The sequence below is a fragment of the Balearica regulorum genome, chromosome 20, assembly GCF_011004875.1.
Source record: "Balearica regulorum gibbericeps isolate bBalReg1 chromosome 20, bBalReg1.pri, whole genome shotgun sequence".
Taxonomy (NCBI): domain Eukaryota; kingdom Metazoa; phylum Chordata; class Aves; order Gruiformes; family Gruidae; genus Balearica; species Balearica regulorum.
Window position 1 is genome coordinate 7,618,981 of NC_046203.1, and position 26,376 is coordinate 7,645,356.

The 26,376-nt window shown below is 37.8% G+C and overlaps 1 protein-coding gene across 8 annotated transcripts in view; it reads left to right on the forward strand.

Moving 5' to 3' along the window:
• CDK5RAP2 (CDK5 regulatory subunit associated protein 2) overlaps positions 1 to 26,376 on the forward strand; it is an 82,514-nt gene that overhangs the window by 43,667 nt on the left and 12,471 nt on the right. For 3 of the 8 annotated variants that reach the window (XM_075772894.1, XM_075772893.1, XM_075772895.1), the window contains 13 exons: positions 85 to 132; positions 763 to 950; positions 2,997 to 3,462; positions 6,637 to 6,940; positions 8,364 to 8,480; positions 10,630 to 11,230; positions 13,249 to 13,481; positions 16,206 to 16,254; positions 17,042 to 17,226; positions 18,370 to 18,495; positions 22,888 to 23,004; positions 24,868 to 25,057; positions 25,306 to 25,430. In XM_075772894.1, coding sequence (XP_075629009.1) covers positions 85 to 132; positions 763 to 950; positions 2,997 to 3,462; positions 6,637 to 6,940; positions 8,364 to 8,480; positions 10,630 to 11,230; positions 13,249 to 13,481; positions 16,206 to 16,254; positions 17,042 to 17,226; positions 18,370 to 18,495; positions 22,888 to 23,004; positions 24,868 to 25,057; positions 25,306 to 25,430 — 2,749 coding nt within the window. The remainder of the gene's footprint in view (positions 1 to 84; positions 133 to 762; positions 951 to 2,996; positions 3,463 to 6,636; positions 6,941 to 8,363; positions 8,481 to 10,629; positions 11,231 to 13,248; positions 13,482 to 16,205; positions 16,255 to 17,041; positions 17,227 to 18,369; positions 18,496 to 22,887; positions 23,005 to 24,867; positions 25,058 to 25,305; positions 25,431 to 26,376) is intronic. The other 5 variants (XM_075772889.1, XM_075772891.1, XM_075772890.1 and 2 more) reach the window with 5 other exon arrangements.

The window sequence follows — 26,376 nt, forward strand, 5'->3', positions numbered from 1 at the left end:
CGGGGCATTTTGGTTAGTAGTGTTCAAGAATAATGATGTTCTGTTCTTTGAAATTTGTAATTTCTGTGTTTTTCTGTTTACTAGGTATGCCTTCAAGTATCTTTGGATTTTCCTTCTGAGGTGGATAAACAGGTCAGTGATGTATTGTAAAGGTTCTCTTGACCCTTAAACATCTTAACCTCACACTGCTGATGTCTATTGATGGAAATTGTATTCAAATGAGCCCAGTCTAAATTCTCGTGTAATCGATACAGAAGACTTTCATTTATTTAAATGACGGTTGCATTACTGGAGAGAACCCCTGTAGACATTTCCTGGGACATGTCTGCGGTTTTTCATACAAAAAGTTGGCAGTTTGTAACTACGTCAATTTGCATCCTGTCTTGGCCATCAGGGCTTGCATCTGGAGATCCCAGGACAGAATTTGGTACTGTAAAGACAGATGATTTGAAGGTGAACTAATAAAAAGTTAGCTGTGATCTGCAGGCAGCATTCCAGAAGTTTCATACCTCTTTGTAGATGAAGACCTTCAGGGAAATCTACTTACTACTTACTAAACAACTGATCACTATGAATCGTATGAAATAGATGTTAATTAGGTTTTCTATTAATAAATAGTAAGTGAAATGTCTGTGGATGCTTCTTAATGTAGATAAAGAGCGTCAAGAATTACAAAACCCGATTACAAAAAGATTACAGCCCTTAATTTAATAGAACATTACATACCTGTGTAATAAGAAAATGTTTGCAATTTTTTAACAGATAACTCCATCAGGCTTTTCAGAGAGTTTCTACAAAGATAGACATTACAGGAGTCCAAATAAGCCTCAGTTTGAACATGATACAACTGGCAAACACTTTGGCAGAATAGGAATGAGTGAACATGAAACAGAAGAGAACTTGCTCACATCTCTTTTAAGAGAAAATAGAACATCTGTACTGGAATCTACGTAAGTATGAGGGATATGCACTGCTTTTGACAGTATTTCTATTTGAGAAGAGAATAAAGTAATTTTGCTAAAGTGAATTTAGATAATGGCACTGTCTAATTTACCTGAGAGATTGGCAAGGCGCCTTCAGAGCCATTTCAGTCTATCATGCAATTAAGTAATTAGGAAACATACTATCAGTAGAAATCCTTATGAAAAACCCATTACAAGAAAAAAACTCTCCAAAGTTCCTGATACACGGAGCTTTACTGTAGGGACTGATTGTTTTCAGGGTGGAGGAATTGAAGTTACAGTGAGTGTTTTTCAGGGTTAATTTTGAGCGGACATTACTGTACCTTTGTGGCCTTTGCCATTTCACCTGAACCGCTTGGGCAGAGGTTTGCTCTGGGTTGGCAGTTTGGGGAGTCTGGTCCCATGTGCTGCAGTTGACTAATGGGTTATTCCAGTGTAACCACGGGTAGGACTCTGCTGAGAGGAGCCATGTTGTAAGTACTTGGGTCATTTGTCATGCAGAAGAAAGTACTTGTGTGACTAAATCTGTATAAGCCCTAGTGTAACATGTTTTTCAAGTGTGTGAGTGTTACACTATGGTTTGATCAATTCCCAGCGGAAATGCTCATTTCCATAGGAAGTGGACAATACCAAGCAAGAAAAGGGCCTGTAGAAAAAGCACACCCCTGACTAGTTTTGTTTTCCCCAATTTCATGCTTACACCACTTAATCTCCTGGTTAGAAACTGAACTAGAGCTTTGCTCGTCTTCCTTTCCTAGTTCTCGCCACACTAATGACTATGTACAGTATTACGGGACTTTTTTCACTGCCCGTCAGTGTCCTTCAGCTACCCGTAGTGGTTTCTGGAGGGTAATGGCAGTGACCTTCCATACACATTGTGCTCAGCAATGCCGGTAGCAGAATATCCTGTCAAATCCTGTTTTCTGTGTTCAGCATGCACTGCATTGACTTTACTCAAGCAATTCTATATTTTTACATTACTATTTAAAACTCTCCAACAGGCATAAATGGTCTTAAGTTGTCAAAGCGCTAGTTAGTGGTAAATGCATAAAATGCATAAATGGTAAAAGAGATACTACTCTCTTAGAAGATGAATAGATAACATTGTTTTATTTGTTAACTTTACTTAAAAGTCTGCTAATGAGTGATTCCAGCACCATCATCTTTATCACTCTAGTGTGTAATCTTTTCTATATTCACATATAAATAGCCAGATTGACTGGTGATGAGCCTGTTCTTTGCATAACAGTTCTCACTAATGACATTAGATACCAGAGAAAGACATAAAAAGCCGAGTTAGCTTTTACCATTTCCAGTGCTGGCTATACAAATGCAGTTGTTTTAAATGCTGGTTTAGATGTTTAGTGGCACAGACAGCTCTCTGTTGGATACATGAAATCATCTGTAGAATTTGAGGGCTTGCTTATGCCTTAAATGTCTCTTATTTGGCTTCAGTTTCACTTGAAAGAAAGCTTTCCAAACTGTTGTCCATGGACCACTAGTTATCCATGGGGCAGTTTGGTGGTCTGTAGGGAGCTGGTTTTGCAGGACTGTGGCTGCTTTCTCAGTTTCCATCTTCCCTGTTACAGTGGAAATACACGAAGGGACAGATTTTCAGAAAAACTCAACATCTAGAGTCTCCTGTGTTTTTGGTAGAATTTTATTTTTAAGGTAGTTAAATCAGAAAGTAAACTCTTCTGAAAATCCACTCCTGTTTCTTATATTGCTATGTTATGTTAGGAATTGATTTAGTTACCAAAGGCTTAATATCTGTTAATGAATGAGGAAAGGGGCAATAGAGCATATATGGTCATAAATAGGAGAAAAGCATTGCTAAAATAATTTATGATATAACTCATGTTGTGAAAAGGTTTCAAAAACTCCGTTAGTGAGCGATTCATTAGTGAGTAAACAGAATCTCCTGGGAATTTCAAATATGTCAAGACATTGCCAAAGTGCTTCTTAGGAGGTATTCTTGTTTGCTTAAATAAAAATCAAAATTCATGCCTTTTCTTTCCTCCTTCCTGAGAATAGCAGACAAGAACAAATGAAAATGGTAAATGAACTGTTAGATCATCTGAACACAACTGAGCAAGACTGTTCAAGTGAAGATATAGAGAAAAAGGATGAAAAAGATCTTAGGCAAATGATTATTCAACTAAGAGCTGAACTCAAACATTTCAAGCAGGTCAATAAATTCTTAAAGCAGCAAGTAGAATTGAAATCAACTTTTGATGGGGAAGAGGAGCTTTATCCAGATGCAATGCCACAGATTAATAAGGATATTGAGTTGTTGAAAGTGGAATTGAAAGATGCAGCTACACAAACAATGACATTAGAGAGTAATGTCATGAGATTCAAACATGAAGGCAAAAAAGGAGCCTCAGAAGAAAAGCCAAAATATTCAAGATTAAATGCAGAAAGAGAACATCAGCAAGAAAATGCATATAAGAAGGGTGAACAGCATGAAAGACTTATTTTTACAAGGAGAACAAATGAAGTAAGTTTATTTAAGATTCTCTTTTTTGGTACTTAGGGAATAGATGTGTAAAAGCGAATAATATGTTTCATTTCTAATATTAAATCTTGCTTTTGTGTAATTTTTAGAATTAGAAAAAAGAGATGTAAGCCAAATATATTTTAGATAATTGTTCTTAATGTTCGGAGCTTTTCATCGCATACTTCAGTGTGCTTTAGAACATTAATTAATTGAATTTCAATCCTCACCGGGACCAGATACTAGTAAATATTACAGCTTTTGGAAAAAGAAATAGTTTATAGCATAATGGCCTGATTCTGTACTACCTTATATCTCTGCATAGATGTTCATAATGTGCAGAACCAGAGCATTCTGAACTGATAGCTTATTAAGTCTAAATGGCAAATGCATTCTAGAAAATTGAAGACTTGCATAATGTCTGAGAACGTGCTGGTGAAGAGTTAATGGCAGATTTCAACAAACTGGAATTTTAATTTTAGGCTTTTATTAACATCTTATCATTGCGTCTTGCTTTTAGAAAAATATGACCAATAGTACTCTATAAAACTGTGGGGTCAATTCTTCCTATTTGTTTGGAACCTAAACACACAGAATCTGTTTTGTGAGTACAGCCATAATTTTGCTTGTGCCAGATGAGTTTTCAAGCCTTTTGTATGCAGGCAGTCTGTGATCCCAAACAAAGAGGTGGGAAAACAGTGTCTGCTAAAGAGTCCATGTGTATTGTTTCAGTAGCAGTTACAGAAATGAAGTTGAAAACACTTTGAAGATCTTGGCTCTTGCAGAGCAGACAAAGGAAAGTATTGCCTTTGATTCTGTGCACTGCTAATAGAGGATGTTGTAGCACCTTCTGCAAAGAATGGTTTCCATGCCTTACGTGATCAAGAGATTTCTGTGAGCTAGCAATTGGGAATGAGTCATTTTTATTCTGGCTTGTTCTTGTTGGATTCATTTTTCCGAAGGAAGAGGCTTGTAAACCAAAAGATTTTGATAAGACTTTGTTCTGTACAGGTGTAAACATTTCAGTATAGTTTGGGATCTTAAGGAAAAGATTTTGGCATGCGCCGTTAGTCCCTGGCAAACACCCTAGAAAATTCGTATCGGTCTTAGGAATAGGTTATGATACCTCCAAAAAATCAAAACCTGAGTAACTCAGAAAAACTATGACTTGTTTCACCGAACAATTTACATGTAATCAAAATCTATCAGAGTATCTTCAGGTACATTGTTAGGCTTTTAAGCTTTCTTTATTGGCAGTAAATTTTCTACCTTTAAAAAAAAACAAGGAGGAAATAGGATCATAATGGGAATATTCCTGGGCTGTTGTTAATGTTATTAGTCTATTAGGCGTTTGGTCAGTCGTGTTTGGCAGATTGGCTGCTGTGATAGCTGTTCTGCATCTTTGGGATGCCTTGGCTAGCCTGAGACAGAAAGGGGTGGATGTGCTTTCCCTTCGGTGTGTGTGGGTGCTATCCAGGGCAGCCACTCCAGGGACACATGGAGAGGTGAGGGCAGGGGGCAGTCAGGAAGAGTAGAGATGGGTAGCAGAGGGGGAAGGAGTCTGATGACCTGTTAATGAAGACCTGCTTGTGATTGCTTGCGTAAGGACACTAATGATGTCTTTGAGTTGCTGGTCTTACTTCTCAGGAGTGAAGGACAATCTCTCTGAAGGCAATAAAGGCCTGTCTGCCCTCCACAGGGCATACCTAGAGTTCTTTCTGCAGTTGTCTTTTTTTCAGGTTCCTGTTTTCATGGAGGTTCAGTGTTATACTGTTTTGATTCATCATTTTCCAAGTTCCTCTCTAGTTTAATCAGTTGCAACCTCAATGCAATCCCTGAGTCAATTGCTTTAAAAGCTTTCTTGTTTGGACTAATGCAGTATATCTTTTGCTTCTGAATAGCTTTTATAAATAATTTCCTGTAGTCAGCTGAACTGGACTTCGGGTAATCTGGGTGACGTATATGTCTGTGCAGAGCCCTGAGACAGCTAGAAATTGTTCGACGATATTAGTGCAGTTCAGTAAAACTAGCAGGAAGTTCATCCTGCCTGGATTTATTTTTCAGCCTCCAAATGATATTGTATTCATGTATGTACAAAAGGAATTGAGTATGCCATTAGGAAAATGGAACTTGCTTTTTATTATTTTAAATTGTGTAAGGACTATAATTGCTAAGAAATGAACGTGGAAAGGTATTTCAGAATACATTGGGTGGTAAAAGAAATTACAGGACTTATGACACTGGTGGAGCAAATGAACAGCAAAAAAATAAACTAAATCCATCTGAACATGCCATTATTGATTTTTATTATTATTACACACAATTCCGTAACTCTCATCAACATATAGCATATTTTTATCTTTTTGGAGATAGCACTATTTTATGCTCTGTGGTTTAAACAAGGACACATTATTTTTATGCAGACTTCAAAAGGTGAGAGGCTAAAATGTAGTGACTTAAGAAATGCAACTTCTCCCCCAACTGCAATGATGGAATGTCTGTTACAGTAGGAAACGGGAATCCTGCGGAAGCAATTTATAGAGTGTATGGGTGAAGAAGCTATTCTTGTTCATAAAGAATTTCTCTAAGGCAGAATAAATTTCCTCTGTGGCTGATGCAAAGCTATGTTGATTTGCTCAAAGGTATGAAAGAAGGCTGGTACAAAGTAGGGCCTGTTGGACGGAGGCAAAAGGAAGAAAGGAAAATATGTTCAGGAATTTATGAAAAATTAGGAGGATCCTCAATTAAAAAAAAAAAAAGAAAAGATTTAAGGGAAGCAGTTACTAGGTTGTCAGACACTTAGGATATAAATTCAGAGACTGGGAAGTAGCAGTTAGATCAGTTTGGGTGAGAAACTATTTTCCTAGGGCATACACAAATTCAGGGTTAACTAATACCCCTGCTGATTAAAAGCCTTTGCTAGTCAATGGTGACTTTGCTGTCTTGCTTCATGAACTGGAAGCCGGTGGGGCTGTGGATGCATGAGCAGCACTTACAGAAAATTGAACCAGTGGGATAGGTTTTTTTCTCTCTGAATGTTTGTTTTCCATGTTGCAAGGGTATTGCAATCTTATTTTCAAAACTATTTAATGTGACAGCTTACTGATCTTACTGGAAAATTTTTATTTTTCCTGGAATATTTGTTTATACATCCTTTACTTGACTGTTACATGTGAGCTACCGACTCCCTGTTTTATTCCGTGCCTTTGTCAGACTGATGCTGCTTACCTGCCCAAGAAATCCCGTCTGCCCATTCGCATAAAATCATCCAGACCATTAAGAAATGTGCCTTTGAACTCCTGCGTGCAGAAGTCAGATTCAAAACTACAGCATCATACCAGGGTACCTTATGAAGGTCTGAAAGCACGGGAAGTACAAAACAAACAATTTCAGCCACAAACAAATGGAGAGTTGTTATTGAATGAGTCTGTAACTGAAAACCTTCAAGAAGAGCCTGCACAGGAAGGCGCATCAGTGAGAGGTAAATAAAGAGCAGACATAATGACTTGTAATGCTGCTTGAAATAGTGGCTGCTTTTCTTGTAGTAGAAAGTAAAACCAGGTCATTTTTACATATGTCCAGTGCTGCTTAATCTGAAGATTTTCCTGGGTAGGCAAATACAGATCTTGAGAAACACTTTTTTTTTTTTCCCTTTTATCTTTGCTGCTAGAATGTAAACAAGTATGGACTGGAAAGTGCTTTGTATACATGGCATAAAGTATATGTATAATAAATGACAGTTTCACAGGGTGCCCACATATGCACACATATATGTCAATGTTTAGGTAAATGAAAAATTTCCTTTTTAGGATGCCAACTCTAATGAAAACTGTCTGTAATGGGGACAGGAGAGTATAAAAATGCTATATTTGTTTATGCTGCATAAGTAAGTTTTTCCAATATTCCACTGATCCAAGTCATCCGTGTCTGTTTCCAGTGTGGCAGGGTTAATTTAAACTCAGCTGTTGACAAAGTATCTGGATCAGCAAAGTATGACGAATGTAAGGCAAAGAACAATGGGTATTAGATAGAGGTTTGGAGTGGTAAAAACAACCAACCAACCAACCAACAAAAATCCCCACTTAGCAGTTAGATTAAAAACTGAGTAGATGTATAAAGTATAGGTGGAGAGGAGGTGTAAATATAAGAAATAAGATTCAGTCAAGTAGCAAGTGAGCTGCTGTCAAACACGGAGGTTGCAGAGGCTTTGTTGTGAATGATAACGTTATTGTGGTAAGGGAAGACGTGGCACAACTTTATTGTAAATACTCATGTTGGTAGGACTTTAGCAATTAATGTTGGTAGGTGGAAAATCCATGGAGAATTCTGAGAAGGGCAGTACTTTTGAATTGGATCCTGAAATGAAGCAGAACCTATTAGGACTGCAGTCCTGTGATTTGCTTTCCACACTGATTTCTTTACCCTGGATAACAGTAGTACTGCACACTTAGTAATTCTGAGACTTGATGCGGTGGGAGATTGCAGAAGATTAGTTTATGATCAATGCTTATATTGGAGAAACTTTTTAGCCTTTTCTCTAAACTTAACATACAGCATTTAAAAATGCACAAAAAATTTATTAACTGCTACATTACAAAGGGGACTTGCAAACATTTATCTTCAGTTGGCGGTAGGAAGCTTTTGCAATTCACATTCTTAGTAGTTATCCTTATAAGTAGTTCAAGTATTTTAAAAATACACGCAAACACTATGTCATAGGACCAGTAATGTTTGTATTACATTTTCAATAGTTGTTCTTCCTCAGATGATTTTCCTGTTCTAGATTGCCAGAAAAACAAATTTGGATTTGTGGGGTGGTTTGGGGTTTTTTTTTAACTATCCGCACTTAATTTTTTTTCAGTCACTTACTGACTTCTGTTTTTCCTTCCTCCACTATTCTCCAGTTGACTCATTGCTCAAACTGGGTAATAGTGAGGTCCAGGTGGAGTTGCAAGGTGTTGATCTGGGTACAGGAGACAAGAATGAACATGTGACGGACAAAAATCAACAAAACTATCAAGGTAGGGCATTTATGTGGTATACTAAAAAAAAAAAAGAAATTTTAAAACTCTGGTTTCTTCTGAATTATGCAAAATTGTAAATTACTGCAGGTAATTGTCTCCCTTGCCATTATTTGTGGGTTTTAAATCTCATTTTCTTAGCTAGCATGGATTAATTGCTCTACGAGTCTAAGTTCGGCTTTTAAGGGTTATGCTTTCAGAAGGGCCACAGGGATTTAGGAGTCTCGTTTCCAGTAAAAATAATGAGTTGTATGCCTAACTCTGATCTCTATTGCTAGTGTCCTCACTTCTGAACTCTTCTTTGAATTAAATGTTTGTTACTTATTGCTTCTGCATCTAGTTACGGACTATTGGAATGAAGCAATTGAATGATAGACTTTTGCTTATCTGAATTATTTGAAGGCATTCAACTAGGTTGAAGCCTAATGGAATCGTTTAATGAAAATGTAAATAGGCTTAATACTGTGCATTACGTGTTTCTGCATCATCCATTAGTCTTTTTCAGGAGGGCTTGAATAACCTGGTGAACATGTTGTGTATAGAGTACAGAGGATATGGCCAATTTTGTACTTCTTCGTCACATCATTAATTTTATTTGTATAAGTAGTTCCATTGAAGCCGGTCAGTTGGTTTGCAGGATTGTGCTCTCTGTGTGCCCTTTGTGTGTGTGGACGCATAAATGCCCAGAAAGCTTATTAGTTCTCCTTTAAAGGGAAGTATTTCATTAAAAACTACCACCAGTATTCTCATCAGAAATATTTCTTCCCTAATATCTGGTTTTATTTCTTGCTTTTGTTATCTGGAATGTTTGCATGAAATCAGGATTGCAGAGTTTAAGAGTTCATCTAGTACCTGGGGTTTTGTCCATCTCAGTCCGCAACCTTATTTGAGATCTACGTTCCTGCAGCAACCGGCTGGTAGAGAAGGAGGAGAAGCTAATGACCTTGTGTTGCATTCTCTTATCCAATGTGTCGTCTTGAATTCCTACACGGGCATTTTCTTGGAAGCATTTCTGTCCTGTGATTCTGTCATGACATACATAATGGCGTGCAGCACTACGTGTACTGCAGAGAACATCATCGAGCTGTAATTTCAAATATGTTGATATCCCAGTATTGCAGCTTCATTTTTTTCTGGCTTTTAGATTATAATTTGTTTTTATTCTCTTGTGCTTGGGCTTGACTTGGTCCTTCATATACTGCTGCCTCCTCTGCCCCTGAGATTTTGTACTGATTTAGAGCTTGAACCTGGGCATTCGAATTCTCCATTTGAAAGTATTAAGACCTCTGCAAGATCAATGAATGACTCCCAAAAGGGAGGTTCTAATTTGTAGTGCTCTTTTGCAGAACTAATAGAAGGGGAAAATTTAATTTACTGGTAACCAGAAAGTAACCATTTTCTTAGATACTTACACATACAGCCCTCAACATACACAGAACTATAAACATAGAATATATGTGGGAATATATAGCTTTTATTGGTCTGAATCTGGGGTGATTGCATTACTTAGGAATGGCAAAGTCAGCTAAGGGGTGTGCTGTGCATGCCAAATGAGTGCCAGTAAAGCCTTTTAACACCGAACATTTTTATGGATTTTGTTTAGAACGCATTTTAAAAAGAAGTTATTAAAGCCCCCTTTTCAAATTTTACTATTTTGTTGATAATCTTTTTAAAATTCCACTGACTTTATGCTCCAATTGGTTTTCTATAGATTTTTGAAGTGAGGAGAAAAAGAATATTTAATTAGAAGTTTAAGGAAGAACCATTTAAAGTCATAGAGTCTACTTTTAAATCTCAATGCCTTATGGTTGAGGTTATCATCTTTGTGGCTGGAAAGGACTGGGCTTCATTGATATCTGCATATAGCAAAAGTAATGTTCAGTCATTTGGGAAGAGAAAGCCGGGTGTATTTAGAGTGTTGTTTATTTGAAAGGTGATAAAGGGTTTGAAATATTTGATGTGCAAGTTGAATTAATGAGCAAATCATAGAAAGAGGTCAAAGGTCCACACCTAATATTGTATAGTTTGCAATTATTCTGCATTTTTATTCTGTTATTATAGAAGTAAATGAATTCATTCTAGTGCTGTTAAGAACAGAGTGTCAGATAAAGAAATATTAATATTCACGCACAAGCCTCCTGTTTTTCAGAAATGCAAAATCATCATAACATTAGCAACGGGAATATTCAGCGTTCATTAAAAGAGATAAATGAAGAGTTTTATTCCATGGAACATGAGGACATTGACTCAGCCACTGCATATTCAGGTTCTAAGTGCCTGCATTCCCTCAAATTGAGTGTAACAAGTACAGATGCACTTGATGACTGTGAAGTCATAGATGATATAGAAGAATTGAAACAAAGAATTAAGACTATGAAGTCTGAGCTTGAAAAGTACAAAATGTTCGTGTTTCATTTACAGACCTCTGACCACCTTTTATCAAGTAGTATTTCCAATATAGTTTTGAGTGACACAGTCCTGCCCATGGAAGGACATGTTACACAAGTGCAAGATACAGCTGTGCAAGAATTCAAAACGTTTTCTAGTGTACCGCAGCTGATGGGTTACGAGATACACACTGAAAACAGTAATGCAGAGTCTTCAAAAGCACCTGATACACGGACAGCACAAAACCTTAAGGAACTACTATCAGCAAATGAGACAGAACTTGAAAAAGAGCCAATTGCACGTATGCATCTTGATGAGGTGTATCATCTTCAGAACAAACTGAGGGAAACATCAGCATCCAAGTGAGTAAAGCTATTAGTGTTTCAGGTTCCTTTTTGTAAATAGCAATACCAAATAACATAGGAAGGTAATATGAAGATAATTTTATTCACATATGAGTGTGTTGTTATAGTAAAGACTAAATTCCACTAACATTAACATAAAGCAATGGAAACGTTTAGTTAAAAGGTGCTTTGAAGTACAAACCAGTAGTTCTCTTACAACAGAACTGCTCCTGATAAGCTCCTATCATCCTCTGTAATGGTTCTGTTGCAGACACCTTGTCTCTCCCCACACCTCAGGTCCACCACGCTTTGCTGCAAGACATCCTCTCCAGCAAAGTCAGAACTCCTCAGGTTCCTCTGTACAAGCTGACCTTTGTAATCAAAGGGTTACAGGTTTGATCACTCAGGGCTTTTATTTTTTTCAGGTGACAAGTGTGAGAAAATGGAACATCCCATTTAAGATAGAAATGTTTCCGTGGGCAATTGGCTGACAGATTCATGCTAGCCCTTCTGTTTGTGTGACCACACTTTATGTATAAAATAAGAAGTTTATGCTTTAGTTATAATTTATTTTGCATTTGAGTGCTGTAATGCCTTCCTTCGAAGGATGTGAAAGTAGATAGATATAGAAATTAATGAATGAAATTTTACAGCACAAGCTCATAAGCTGGAAAATCATTTATGGGTGACTGCAAAGTATCAGTCTTGGTTTTTGTAGGATAAGACTGGAGGCAGCATTTTGGCTAGCTTGTATACAAATCACAGACATAAAATGCGGTCCCATAAGACCAAACCTTTTTTAATTTCCACCACCTCTCTTCCTCTCCCCCCCCCCCAATATTGTTCTTGTCCTGAGAGCCTACAGAATGACAGGAAGTATAAAAGAGAAAAGTATTCAGCCTGTTGGCTTTCTTCTGAATGCTTGAGTAGAAATATTTGGAGACACTGAGCAACCACCAACATGGACTATTGTATATCTCTTAGTATTACTAGCATAAAATACAGTCATGCTACATAGTACGTATAAATTTACATACCTTGAAAATAGACCTCATCCATTTTACAAAGGAAGATCTAACTGTGTAAATTAAGGAATGAGGCAGTATGGATCGCTGTAAAGGTTTTATGGCCACTGTCTAGGACAACTGCATGAGTCACAAGTGACAGACCCCAAAATGAGTTATGCATCTCTTCCTATACAAATGACAATAAAAATTCTGTAACACCCCTCACTGTCATAGATTTTGTTTATGCCCCGTATATTGTTTTGATTCTCTGCAACTTTTCAGATCCTCTCCCTTCTTCTCTCCACTAATGTATGATTCTGTAGAAAGAAATCTATCTGTGATACAGACAGTGGCAGTATAAAGGGGATGTCTATATTTGCAAGTATAGAATAAATTCAATTGATCTGAGTTGAAATTTATATCCTGACTTGGAGACTACAGGAGCTGGGACACTACAGTGGTTGTCATGGCCATGTCTCTGGTAATAAACATAGAGACGTGCAGAATTTTCAGACTGGGTGAAACCATCAGCTCAGAAAGTCCAATATTGTGCTCCTGGCAGGAAATACATAAAGTTTCAGAAGAAGGGACAGCTCCATCTGTTCTGCCATAGTGAATTAAAAAAAAAAAAAAGAAAAAAAGAAAAAGAACGAGAAAAAAACTAACCAGTCAGGAAAAATATGTGTATTCTTAAAAATTCTTTTCATATATTCACTCTTATTTACTTTAATTTGGCACCTTTGCTTGCTATCCAGGTTATTTCCAGGCAGGCAAACAAGTCATCACTTTAGTTTCTGCCCATCTTATACATGAAGCAGTTAAATTGTGGGTTATTATCCTTCACTTATGCCCATAAATACAAAATGCAACAGTTAGAGACAATACATTTCTCATTGTGGTTGTAAAAGCATTTTAAAAGAAAATTGAGTCACATAAAATGATAGCTTAGGAATATAAGTTTAATTCACTTTATATTTAAATGTTATTTATGGTCAGAAAATTACTTTAAAGATAATTTCATTTTCTCAGATATGATTCATTAGTTCATTCACAAGCTCGAGATCTCTCCTTTCAACACCAACAAATTAAAGAGATCCGCAGTGGTTGTGTCGCTTACCATCAACATCTGACGAGCCTTATTAAAGCTTTTGAGGAACTGCTTCAAGCCAGTGATGTAGATTATTATGTTGCTGAAGGCTTCCGTGAACAACTGAATCAAAGTGTACTATTGTTTGAGAAGCTAGAAAGGAAATTCCTGTATGGTAAGTAGCAGTATTTTGTGCTTGTGTTCTGAGATATATTAACATTCTCAAAATTTGATGGTGTTTTGTGTTTTTTTTTTAGTGAAAAGGAAGCCTTACTTTCTCTTCTTTGCTTTTAAATGATTTATAGGTAGGACTGTCTCGGAAGATAAAATTTCAGTGCTCCAGCAAGACTGGATTTTACTTTTGTAGTTGTCCTCTGTATTGACACCTTCCATTTTGAGTTGTTTATCTTAGCACATGCATATTTTAACTGTTCAAAATATAGTGGTTACAGTTTTGCAAAAGTTTAGTTACCAGTAGGTTTCAGGATTTTCTATTTCAGGAAGCAGCCCAGCTGACTTTGTTGAGCCTAAGCACCAGGCATCTCCATTGAAGGGTTCTCATGGGCGTGGTTCACAGTTGGTTTTTAACACAATCTATGTTTAACTAAAAAGAAAAAATTGCAGGTTCCTGAAGTTTTTCACCTAAAGTGCAGTCGCTTGCAAGAAGGGTAAGTGCAGTGCTGAGATCTGGGCTGTGCTTTTAGAGTGAAAGAAGAGATTATCTTATAGTAGTCTATCTAAGGAATTTTCTATGGCCAGTGCCTTTAAAGAAACTGCAAGGAGTCCTGCATTGGACAGTTGAAAGATAATACCATGCTTATTTGCACATTATTGATATTCCTGGGATTTAAATTGTATGCAGGTGTAAAATCATCTGTCACTGGATACACCAAGAAAAAGAGCTATAGACTTTATGGAGAAACCCACCCAAATGGTGCACATAGAAAATTAATATAAGGGGTGAGAAAGGGAAAATCTATTTGGTTAGAAGGCAGAGGAGAATAATTACTTTCAGAATTTTGAGTAGCTCATGAATTTAAGAGACTCTGGTATTGCAAATCAATGTGTATTTGAAGTTTTCTGTGGGGCATACTAGTAGAACAACAGCCTCCTGAGCAGGGGTCCTAGGAGAAGTCAACCAGAGAAGTGTTGCCCTGGTGTTAGAGAAAGCCGAATGGAGTGTACACCCAGGAAAGGACATTATCATGTGTATGTACCAGTTTTAATTATCAGTGAGAACTGGCATATTGTCTGAAAAATGGGAGCTTACACATCTGAAAATGCTCTTGTCCTTTGGCTGTTTATCCCAGTTCTCCCACCTATTGTTTGGCAAAGCATTAAGTTGGAAAGGCAAAACCTTAAATGTCTAAGAAAGGGGACCATATCAGGAGATGTATTATTTCTGACATTTCTAATTATTTACCTAAGAGACCTACATCTTGTTTCCAAATAGTCTAGCTGGTTAAGAAAAGCACGCTATCTTTCATCACAGAGAGCTAAAATGCAGCCATGTTTTGGAAACTGAGCATCAAATTGACAGTTGTCAGCTGAAGGAAGAGTTTGTTGTGCATATTGCCTTCAGTCCTCAGTTTGAAGAAAGCTAGTGGCAAAGGGATGCTAACATGAGTGAAATTCAGCAAGAAGGACCTTTGCCTTGCAACAGGTTTTGCTCTTTCTGACCCAAACAACTAGGAGTACTTCCACAGATGCCAGCTGCAAAGCTGACGCTGTAAGCAAAACACTTGAGGTGGCCTGAAATAGGGCCCCTGACCCCTATGTCTTCCTGAAATTGGCTCTAGAAGATCACTTGTTCAGAAACATTCAGGGCCCGGCCATACAATGATCTGTATTCTGCCTCTCATTAAAGATAGTGGCAGCATGTTGCAGTTTCGATTGCTCGTATAAAGGAGTTGTATATGAGAAAAAGGTATTATGGCTAGTGTGTCATAGCAATGTAATAAAAGATTGAGTGTATTCAATGATTTCAGTGGCTGCAGAGAATCCTTGCATTACAAATAAGAAGACTGTGTAGTGAATAAACATTAAATGCCTTTTAAAAAATCCCCAAACCAACAGATGGTATCCTATATACTATGAAAAGTCACTGACAACCGAGACAATTCAATATATCTAACACAATGGTGTTGCATTGAATCACACATTAAAATAAAATGATGTTTGTAGGGTTATAAAGAACATCCAGCGTACTAAGAATTGACTGTAAAGAAGAAGCATAAACAACCGTCTGTCTCTGCATTTCCATCCTGACCTTCAGTTCATTCCCCTGAAATTTCAGCTGTGCAACTCTTGCCTGCCACTTTTGCTTAATTGCACAAAAATTTTAAAATATGGGGAGCCAAGGTGACACCACAAAACTCTTATTTCTTTATTCAAATTAGCATCTGAGGCCAGGTCTCTTGCACTGAATCGTGCTTGTGCTCACACACTATACCTCTGAGAATATTGCAGGCAAAATCCTATGTATGCCCTTTTATTAAGGATAACTGGTTAGCCTGACTGTGGGTGGAAAAAATCCAAGTGAGATGTAATTGTTTTTAAATAATTTTTATTGAAGAAGTAATGGCATGTACCTCTAATCCTTTTGCCATGCAGCACAATATTTTACATCCGTGTGCTAACTAAAACATCAAGGCTGTAAAATCTGGCACCTGTGGTATCTAGTAATTTTTTTTGAACTCCAGAGAAAGCTATTGCTTTGTTGCTGGGCTATAAATAGTTTTGCTCATGTACAGCATTTGATGCTAATATACAGTGTGTTAAGTATCTGTTGACTTCTCTAATTACTCATTAATTTACCATTCTATATTTAAATAGTTTAAGATGGAGGGGGAAGAAAGTTCTCAATATCTGTTTTTAATCAGATATTTCTGCTTTGCAGGGGAATCAATAGGTACCGAAGTTACTATACTTTATGAATTAGCTCAAAGGTAAGAGTGCAATTGAATGTTTATCAAACATATGGTTGTCTGATAAGTTGATAAGGATGTTCCATGTTTTGTAGCACAACTTCCACTGTTTTGCTTTTGGGGAGAGCTTTGCTTATGTTGCCTGTTTCATTAATATTCTTTTTTTAATAAAATATCCATAGAAAGCAAGCTAAGGCTTTTTTCCCCGCTTCTCAGCAAACAGCTGAGATACTGAGAGGAAGCCTTGTGCTACCAGGATTGTTCCTTTCATGAACAAACAAAATGTGCCGTAATACACTGTTGTGTGTTCAGCTTTATCCTAATTGCAGCTGCTGGTAGGGATACTCAGCTACCTTTCTGTTTCCGTGACCTTGGGGGCTAGCTCAGGATCACTGAACCACAGTGCTGGTGAACTTCATTCTCAAAACACCCTTCTGCTGAAGGTGAAGAGAGCAGGTGTTGTTATGCTGCATATGTTGGGTTTGTGCCAGCCTGGGATTCTTCTGTGCTACAGAAATCCTTAGCTGCCTGTTCAAGGCAGCTTGAGGTCCCCTTAACGCGAAGGTGACTACCTAGAGCTGGAGCCTGAACACGCGGCTGGAGGTCTGTTGATTATTCCTGCTGACTTCAGGGAGGTCTGAATTTCAGTCTTGATAAATACCTCTGATCTGTAGTGTTTGGTCATGTTCTGTCGCATAAATTCACTTGCTTTACCTGTGTCCTGTAAATTTGACACCGAACTCTCTGTCGTGCTTCCAAAGCAATAACATAGTTTTTATATTTTAAAACGTTTTGTTTGGCACAAAAGGGATAACGAGAAGAACACCACAATGTACCAACAACTGCAGGATGAATCACCTGTACCATCTGCTCTTCATAGCTTGTCTGACTTTGATTTGTCAGAAAAGTCGTCTCTTGGATCACCTGAGCACAGGCATGACCTGGAAGGACAGCATGGCACACTGGTGCTTCTGCCAAACAGGTTTCCCCCAGGTAATATTTTCCCACTGAAGATTCGCTAGATATTGGGAAAATGTGATAAATAAGACACAAGGGAACTAATTAAGAAATAATGAAGAATGTTTGTCTGCTTCAGCTTTCCAGTATCTTGCATAATCATTGCAATTTTGGTAATAAGGCATACAGAGATGGCAACGATTTGAACTACCTCCTGTTTGAAACAAAATTAACTATGATATTTTGTGTCTTTGTTGTTTTAGACTATCATCTTTTACAGTACTCCAGACGGTCTTTAAATAGACAAGTTATAAGGGGAAAATAGACAATTGTCAAGAGATTATTACATTGAAAAAGAGAGATTTTCTAATTTTATAAAAGCCAGTGTTGTGTTTCCTTGAGAATTGTAAGTGCTGCATAATTAATAAGTGGTGTCATGTTTGACCTGGATAGTTTCACTAAGCACAAGTGATGCTTGCAGTAGTTTGTTATAGGCAGCGATGAAAATTTTATAGCTGAGATAGCACGTACTGTTCAGGAGAAAAATATTGCAGAGTAAACCGGGAGAGTATGACATGGATAAACTGACAAAGAAGATAGTGACAGTTAGAACAGATAAGTTCCTGACTAAAGCTGAAACTTACAGCCAATGGAAGAAAAATTGTAGAATGGCAAAGCAAGAAGGAAAAGGTACGGTAATGAAACTTGATAGAACAGATTTATTTATTATGGTATGCATTGTGCAAGTCAAAGTCAAATTTATATCTGAGTTACTCTGGTAAGCTTCCTGTTGTTATAAGGAAAAATGTATACTATTGGTGTGTTGAGCCTGAATGTGAAGCTGCACTGCAGAGCTTTGGGTTCATTTCCCAGTATGAAGAACGTTTTAACTAGATAAAATTGTTATCTACTACAGTTTTGTAGGAAGAAGAAATTTAAAGAGCCTTAAAACTGGATCACTGTTTAAGTTAAAATGTAGAGTAGGAGTTTTCACTGACTGCACAGTTTGGGCACTATATGGAAAAAGACTGTTGTGGAGTCAGGTATTTAATGTCTGCCATTTTGAACAGCTCTGTATCATTTTTTAGTATTAACACACATTAGATTTGACAGGACTACACAGTGTAAAGGAATACAATCATTCAGTCTAAATGAGAAGTGGTCTCTTGGTTTATTTAGAGTTATTAATGGAGCATCTGCAGGAAATTAGAATCCTGAGACAACGTTTAGAATACTCCATAAAAACTAATGAGAGACTGAGGAAGCAGCTTGAGAGACAAGTAACAGACAAGGAACTAGATCAAGGTAAGAATTTATTTCATGACAAATTAAATCCACCTTTCCTGTTTAAAGCAGGAGGGATTGAATACTGCTGGAAATGTTTTGTGTGCTTTTTTGAATAAACTCCACCCATTTACAGTTGGAAAATGATGTACCTTTGTCTGAGTACTGCTGCATCTTGAGCAGACACAGCTTTTCCACGCTGCCTGAAGTGTGCCATAAATACAGATCTAACGTGCCTCTTCCTTGAGTCCATTGCTTGAAGTGTATCCCGTACCGATGTGCAAATCTTTTATGGGATACAGGTACACCACACAGCCTCAAACCTACAATTGTGCATATTGCTAAGGGAACAGGACTCCCAGGTAGTTTTATGACATTTGATGATGCTGTGCTTGAATTTCATACAGAGAATTGAAAGACCCTTCTAGTTCTGTTATCAACAAACAGCCTGCCTTTTTTTTTTTTTTTTTGTGCCTTTGGGATATCATTATTGTTGTAATGGTCTTGGATTTTAGGATGTCATCCTCTTCTATCTAATTTTCTGCATGTCCAGCCCTGGGCAGCTGCAGGAGAGGAAGCCCGTTTTATCAACATAATTTGACTGGGGCCTGCAGTGTGAATAGAGGAGGAGGTGGTTTGCTCTCAATTACATTGCTGCTATTGATCCAGAGTAGGGATGCTGTGGAATTAGCTTTCCTGTCCCCACTCCGTGCTTACCTGGAGCGGTCAGTACAGCAACCACTGCTAACAGGACTGTTGAAGGTGCCTTCTCTGGAATGTTCTGACTGCTTTAAAGCCAGCTTGTGTTTATGTACAGGGACAAAATATCTGTAAGACAGAGCCTAGGCCGCGGTGTTCAGCTTGTCATTTGAATTGATTGGTGTGATAAATGTGCTCTACACAAAATGACATCGTAAGTTTTTAATGAGAAATACCTGACAGAAACTGATGGAAATTTTAACATAGAGTTGGTTTTCATGCCAAACTCTTAATACTGAAATACTAAAAATAGGTATGCAAATTCAGAGTCACTGCTCTCTATTGCTAGTGTTCAGCATCTTTGAAAGCCATGCTCTGTGGTGTGTTTAAAACTTTTCACAAGAGGGTAGCCAGGCTTTCACTAAGGATGTCTTTGTAGCATCTTTTCAAGCACACCGTACCAGGCATACTTTCCTACCCTCTACTCCGTTCTTACTCTCCTTCCCACATTTCCCCCCATAGGACAATTGATTAATATGCAATATTACTCAGAGTGGAAGCATGCAATAAATACATACATGCTTTCCTTTTACTCAAGTTCACTAATAATGACATTAGATTCATTATGTTTTACATCATCCCCGTGATCCATTTCTGTTGTTGTTTAAATGGAGACTACCTGCAAATGGCAGTTTGCTTTCAGGAATAATTTACAGTGATGGAAAGGTGTATAAAAAGCATCTATTTCATTCATGAAGTATTTATGTTGCTGGAAAGGCATACTGTTCTCGTGAAATAACCACACTGAAACACTTCCAACTCTTTTACAGCTTCATAAAGATTCTGGCAAGGGCATCCATTAATGCAGTGAAAGTATATTTTCTTTATAAACTGTCTTATGCCTTCCATCTGTCTTCTTGTTGCCTTAGCACATCTACCAATGCATGGAGGAGAAATTTGGAAAAGAAAGGAAAAAAACAACTCCCTGTTAGAACAGCTCCTTTTTGTTACTACCTTCCTTCCGTGCTTCCCGTTTCTCTCTGTTTTGAAAATCTCTTTCATGTTATCAGATGTGCGTGTTCTCTCTTTTAGTAATGACGCTTTTTTTCCTAATAGATGGGCTTGTTTTGACTTTCACTGTAAAAAGAAGTTCCTAAGTGAAGCTGAAGCAGATTTTAGCTGTGGGACATAATAATTCAAAGCCATTTTTTTACTTTTAACTTAATATCCTCAGTTTGTTTTCCTTTAAAAAAGAAAACCAAGTTGTAACATACTTAATTGTTGATGAAAGCCTGTTAAATTCATGCGATATTGAGTTGTTCGTTCAACCAAAGTTAATGCACAGAATTATTCTTGTCTGATAAATATTATATGGATGTATATATACACACATCTGCCCACTATTTTTGCCATGCTATTTTTAATATTTAGATTCTCTAAGTATTTAAATGCCTCTGGGCTTCTAGTATTCCATAAATGACTCAAGTGCTGGTAATGACTGCATCGTTACTATAAAGCTGAGGTTTGCAGTGCAAGTAGAACTAAAATAATTGCTTCAATCATTTCAAATGTTAGGCTTCAAAATAAAATCAAAGGTTTAATTTTGAGTTTCCTAGGTTTCAAATGTTATTAACAACAGTTAACATTAAAAGGGGGTTTTGTTTGCTTTTTTTTAACCCATAAGCAACTAATGTATCTGCTCAGACTTATGTTCAGCTTTAGTATGCCATTATTTTGCTTTACCTAGGAATGACTATTTCCTTCCTCTTTGCTGTGATTTTCAATAGTGCCTGTCTTTCAGTGTTTCCTTTGAAGCCTTCAAGGCATGCTTCCTTAGCACTCACTTTTTCAGCACAAAACATAATGAAAACTCAAGTGTATTGCAACTGTAGGCCCTGATGCGCCACTTTACTCTGGTTAGATGGACCTTTGCATCTATGGAGAGTGTAATTGATGTCAGCAGGGCTCTGCACAGAAGTAGTAGTCTCAGTAGTGGGTCAAATTGCAGGATTGTGGCCTTATTACCACTGGCTCTACATTATCCCTTATTATGTAAGATAACTAATAGTTATATTCTAAAGCCTTTCAGTAGAACTGTGATAGCATAACTTTTCAAATAGGATAAAGCTGGGTGATAGGCAATAAATTAAATTAGAATCAAGATGAGACCATCAAGCCTTGCCACTTCAAGTTGAATTGCTTTGTTAAAATCTGAAAGGAAAAAGCCTTTTGAGTTCACATAGCTACCTCAACTCTTTAACATATAGATAGTAAAATGCCATTAGTGCCAGGCTTCTAGAGCCTTTGAGTCTTTCAGTAACGACAAGAGGTGCATATCATGGCACACTACATCCCAGTTAGGTAGTGGGTAAAAGCTTCAATTGGGATCACAATAAAATGAGATTACTCAGAGGAAGTGCAGCACATCAAATTGAATTGAACTGCCAGAGCTGAAAGGCATCCTCCTCATACATTCAGCTAATTTTTTTGCCAGCTGGTTATTTCTCTATTAACCAAATAGTTGACACGCATGTAGTTATCTCATGCTTTAAAGCATAAGAGATACTGGGATAACCAATCAACTGAAAAATACTTTTAATAGTAATGTTAATTCCGGTGGGTCCTGAAGTGTTTTACTGACTATTAGCAGGTTATAAAGGGCAATAACAATTACTTGACTTGCATTTCAGAGGCAGCCACCTTGAGAGTGGAATGTGGCACTTTTCAGACTGCACTGTAACATTACACGTTGCTGTGTGATGAGTAGTATAAATACAGTACATTATGAGGATTACCTAGGCTGGAATTTGACTGACTGGATACACAATTTAACACTTACATTCATATGAGTAGTGCAGTGAGATCCTCAGAGTAGGATTCGTCAGGCTTAAGGTTTCTAAAAGTCAGACGTCTAAATCTGTGCCGGTTACGCAGAGCTTCTCATGGAGGCACTGGAGAGAAGTATGTCTCTTTGGAGGATGGGGCATCTCATCCACAGAGAGGTGTGTAGAGGATACATTGGAGGAGCCGCTCTCTGGAAGTGCCTGTTTCTCCCCATGACTATTGATGGAAGCCATAGGTTGAGCAACACTGGCTGAGATATCTAAATGGTAAATACACAAATTTAAGAGGGGTGAGTCTTCATCCCTGTGATCATAAATGGATTCTCAGTTTGTCAGCAGAGGCAGAGACAGTGACTCCAGCCTTATGCTCTAGACTGGCATCGTAACAAATATGTTACCGGACTATTGACGTTACTTCCTGCATTACCCACCGTGGATTAGTTTGTAGAATCTAGTGGTCCTCTGCAATGGTGTCATTAAATCCAACAGAGTACGAACAGAGCAAGACTGAAATATATGGTAAACATCCTACAGTTTGCATTCTTTTCAGAGAATAACAATGTCACAAAATACTCCTACAATTTGTCCTGTTGGAATTTTAGCTGATAGATAAAGACTGCCAGGGATAATTTTGCAATTTTGGTCATGGTTGCCCAGCAATGAGAGGTACTTGTGCTGCGGGGCTTTGGATTACTTGGCATTAACCTGAACTGCCTTTTAGTCTGTAGGGATAACCTTCAAAATATATAGGGGAGAAACATCTTTCATAGCATGTTTTTCTGCAATTTTTTAAATTGTTCTTGTCTGGAAAGTTTAATCTTTAATGACCTAGAGATGACTCATAAATCATCTTTTATGTATATATTTATAGGTTCTGCAAACATTTTTATCCATGGCTCAGAGCAGCATAATTCTCTGACTTCTGAAATACATTTCCTGAGGAAGCAAAATCAAGTTCTGAATGCAATGCTAGCAAAAGGATCCAGAGGTAAAAATGTAAAATTTTGCTTTACAGAAGCAGGCTGCAACTCATTCCGCATCAGAAAACAATGAAATATTAACATTCCATTCGTTAAACTGACTTAACCATTCTTCCCAGCCCTGAAATTCCATGCTCAACCATAAGCATTCAAACTGGGGTTAACAATGATAAAGGGATAGCAGTAATGCTCCTTCTGTTTATTTGTAGCATTTTCCCTTTGATATTCACTTTCATTTCTCCATTCTTCTTTTTGCATTCCTTTCTTTTTATACATTCTTTTTCCTCTTCTCTCTGTGCCTTTTATTACCATTTTCTCGCTTGTTTCCCCCCATACTTCCATTCTGAAGCTCTCTTTAAAAAAAAAAAAAAAAAAGCCATAGACTAGCATTATTGCTAAAACTGAAACCATTCAGTACAGAAGAGCTGCAAAAGGAAGCAAACTAATTACAAGTGTGGTACAGAGGCTTGACTGGACAGGTCAAGTCATCTTTTTGGAAACACTTTAGAAGAGAACAGAACTGAGGGAATCCATTTGGAAGTATTTGTAATCTCTGAGATTAATTTTAAACTTTCCTTGTTTTCACACCTGTGAAAAGAGAATATTAAAAGTCTTCCCTCCTCTTTTCCCCCAAGAAAACCAACAACTTGCCAACTAGGTTGGCTTAAGCCACAATTAGGTTGTAGGTCTCTGTATTTTCAGACTGTTTGTGGAAAAGCACTGGTGCTTCTTCCAGAGTCATGTATTCTCTCATCCGTTTTGGTGCATCTCAGTGCTCAGTGGTTTGTTCAAGTTCTACTTTTTAAATTAATATATTCCCGCTTTTGGTTTTTTCCATGGTTGACAATATGACCTGATAACATCAGAGTTTCCTTTTTATAGGAACCATGACGAATAGAGCGTTGTCACCCTTGTGTTTTAAAATAATGTCAGTATCTCTGGAGTTTGTGAGCTTCTTTTCCTTTTATTCCTGGATACACTAGAGGAAGTAAAAGGACTAGAAGGAAAAGCCTCTTAGATACCTCCTGCATGTTTTGGTCTCAGGTGCTTTCTGTCTAGTCTTAGCTTAGCCCTTCAGTAGGGAAAGTCTGGTGATCCACGTTTTTAACAGCGCGTGAGGATTACCATTTTCATACGCTTTCAGGAAGACTGAAGGAATGAGTTTCTAACTGGTGGGAGATGGAACGATTCCTTCATGCCATTTCTTTGCCAAGGTTGCCTCCTCCTTTTCCAGTGCTAAACATAGGGTCACAATAAATTTGGGGTCCTCACAAGCCTCTCTGATTGCAGCTCTCTCAAAATGCTCAGTTGTCGCTATCAGTGATTCTTTGTCACAGAACCAGTTTGGGCAAATAGCTTGTGCAAAGGACAGAAGGACTGCTGTGATTTATTTGGCAGATGAATGGGGCTGGGAAGGAAAGGACAGAGGGATTTCTGTCGAGACAAAGAGGAAGATGGATGCAACGTGCCCTAGAACAACCCTACTGAGTCCTTTTCTTCCTGAAGAGAAGTCAAATCCATTATTTTGTGAGGACTGGCAAAATCCATGTGCCTGCTTTGGGACCCTGGTGACAGCAGGTGTTGAATACTACTGCCCTTCTACCAAATTCCAAGAGGTGTTGGGTGCGTTTGGCATAAAAGGCTGTACACAGGTTTTTATTGAGCCTTTGTGAGTCCAGGGGGGTTAAATGTTGAACGTTACAGAAAATGCATCTAGCAGACGTTGTTAGAAAATTGAAATACTGAAACCCTAAAACTCGCACGAGCAGCTGTTATTTCCTGACAGTCTCTGGAAACGCTCATTTTGTTAGAAAGCATAGCTTTAGTGGGTTGTGGGCATTGCAAATACTTTGTGTTTCTTCTTGTTTCAGATAAACAAAAGGAAAATGAAAAGTTAAGAGAATCTCTTTCTAAAAAGAATGCAATCATTGAGCATCTTCATGAGGATTATGAATGCGTCAAGAAAGAAAATGAAAAGTTGCAAAAACAGATTGGCCAAAAGGAGGATGAAACCAGATATCTGACCTGTCAGATATACAGCAGTCGTAATGAATTAAACAGGTATTGATTCCGTCCACATTTAGACATTAATTTAGAGAAGAAAATTGTCAATGTGACAAGCATGTGTTAAGCCATAGTCGTTAACATTAATGAGGGGCATGGATGTATTCAAAAGGCAAGGGAAGAATTATGGAGGAAAAGGGAATTTAGATTTTAGATTTCAGATTTTTTTTTTAGAATTTAGATTTTAGATTTTGAAACAAAAGATAAAAAATTAACTTTTAACTTAGCCATTTATTGGGACTTAGCAGGTTGCAAACAGAAATTAATGTAAAGCAACATCAGCTCTCTGAGAATGAGAAGTTACTGCAGTCACTCCGAACTGAGATCAAGGTTTATGAAAAGTTGGAAGAAGCAAGAAGGAAGAGGACAGGTATAACTGCACAATTATTTCAATAACCTTGGCCCTTGCAACCTTTCCCTCTCTGAATATGATCTTGTCAAAGGACAGTAGGGCTAGGTCACTGTTTCTTTGTTTCTACTCCTGTCTGCTAATGCAAAGTAGAACTGACAACTTGATGATAAAATGCTGCTTTTTATTTAGGAGTGTAACTGCGAGGTTGAGATGTCTGATATGTTCTGACTAGGCACACCCAAGTTTCCTTTATCTTTTTAGCTAAGCTAAAAACAAATGTTGAAGATTCAATGGCTCAGGCTGGATAAGCTTCATGGGGATCTTACATATTTACTTGTCATCTAAATACGTGCTGCTGCATCCTCACAGGTAGTGCTTACTTGGCTGGCTTGTGCTTTCTCTTGTCTGAAAGGGAGGGTAGTGTCTTCTCCCTAGGGCTGGGGAGAAGTGCTGGCACTGCCTTCTGAAGGAGACGTCTCATAATTTCCTGTCCACTTTTCTGTCACTAAAGGTGAGGGGTAGGAATGAGACTTACATGAGTTCTTCCTACCCTTTTTAAGGAAGCTACACCACCACTTAGCTGTCGGTATAGTTAGGTCAAAAAGTGGGATGCTGTTCATTGCTGCATACTCATTATAGGATCCGGCAATTTTCCCATTGGAAGTTCTTGTAAAAGTTGATTTCTTTTCTTCCTGCTACTTTAAGTAATATGCCCTGCCATCACTGTATTTCATGCCTAGCTGCAGCAGAAGAGCCCTATTGGCACAAGGCTTTAAGCCAAAGTTGGCTCAGGGGTGGAAGTAAGTCTCCTTGTAGTGTAATTAGAAAGTAGCAGCACCCTCATGCAGTTGAGCCCCTTCCTACTGTCAGGAGAGCAGTTTGATTTCAGCATGAAAGAATACATGGTATTGTTTGTGTACTGACCTCCTCCTATGAAAAGATGAACGCAGCCCTTGCTTTTTTC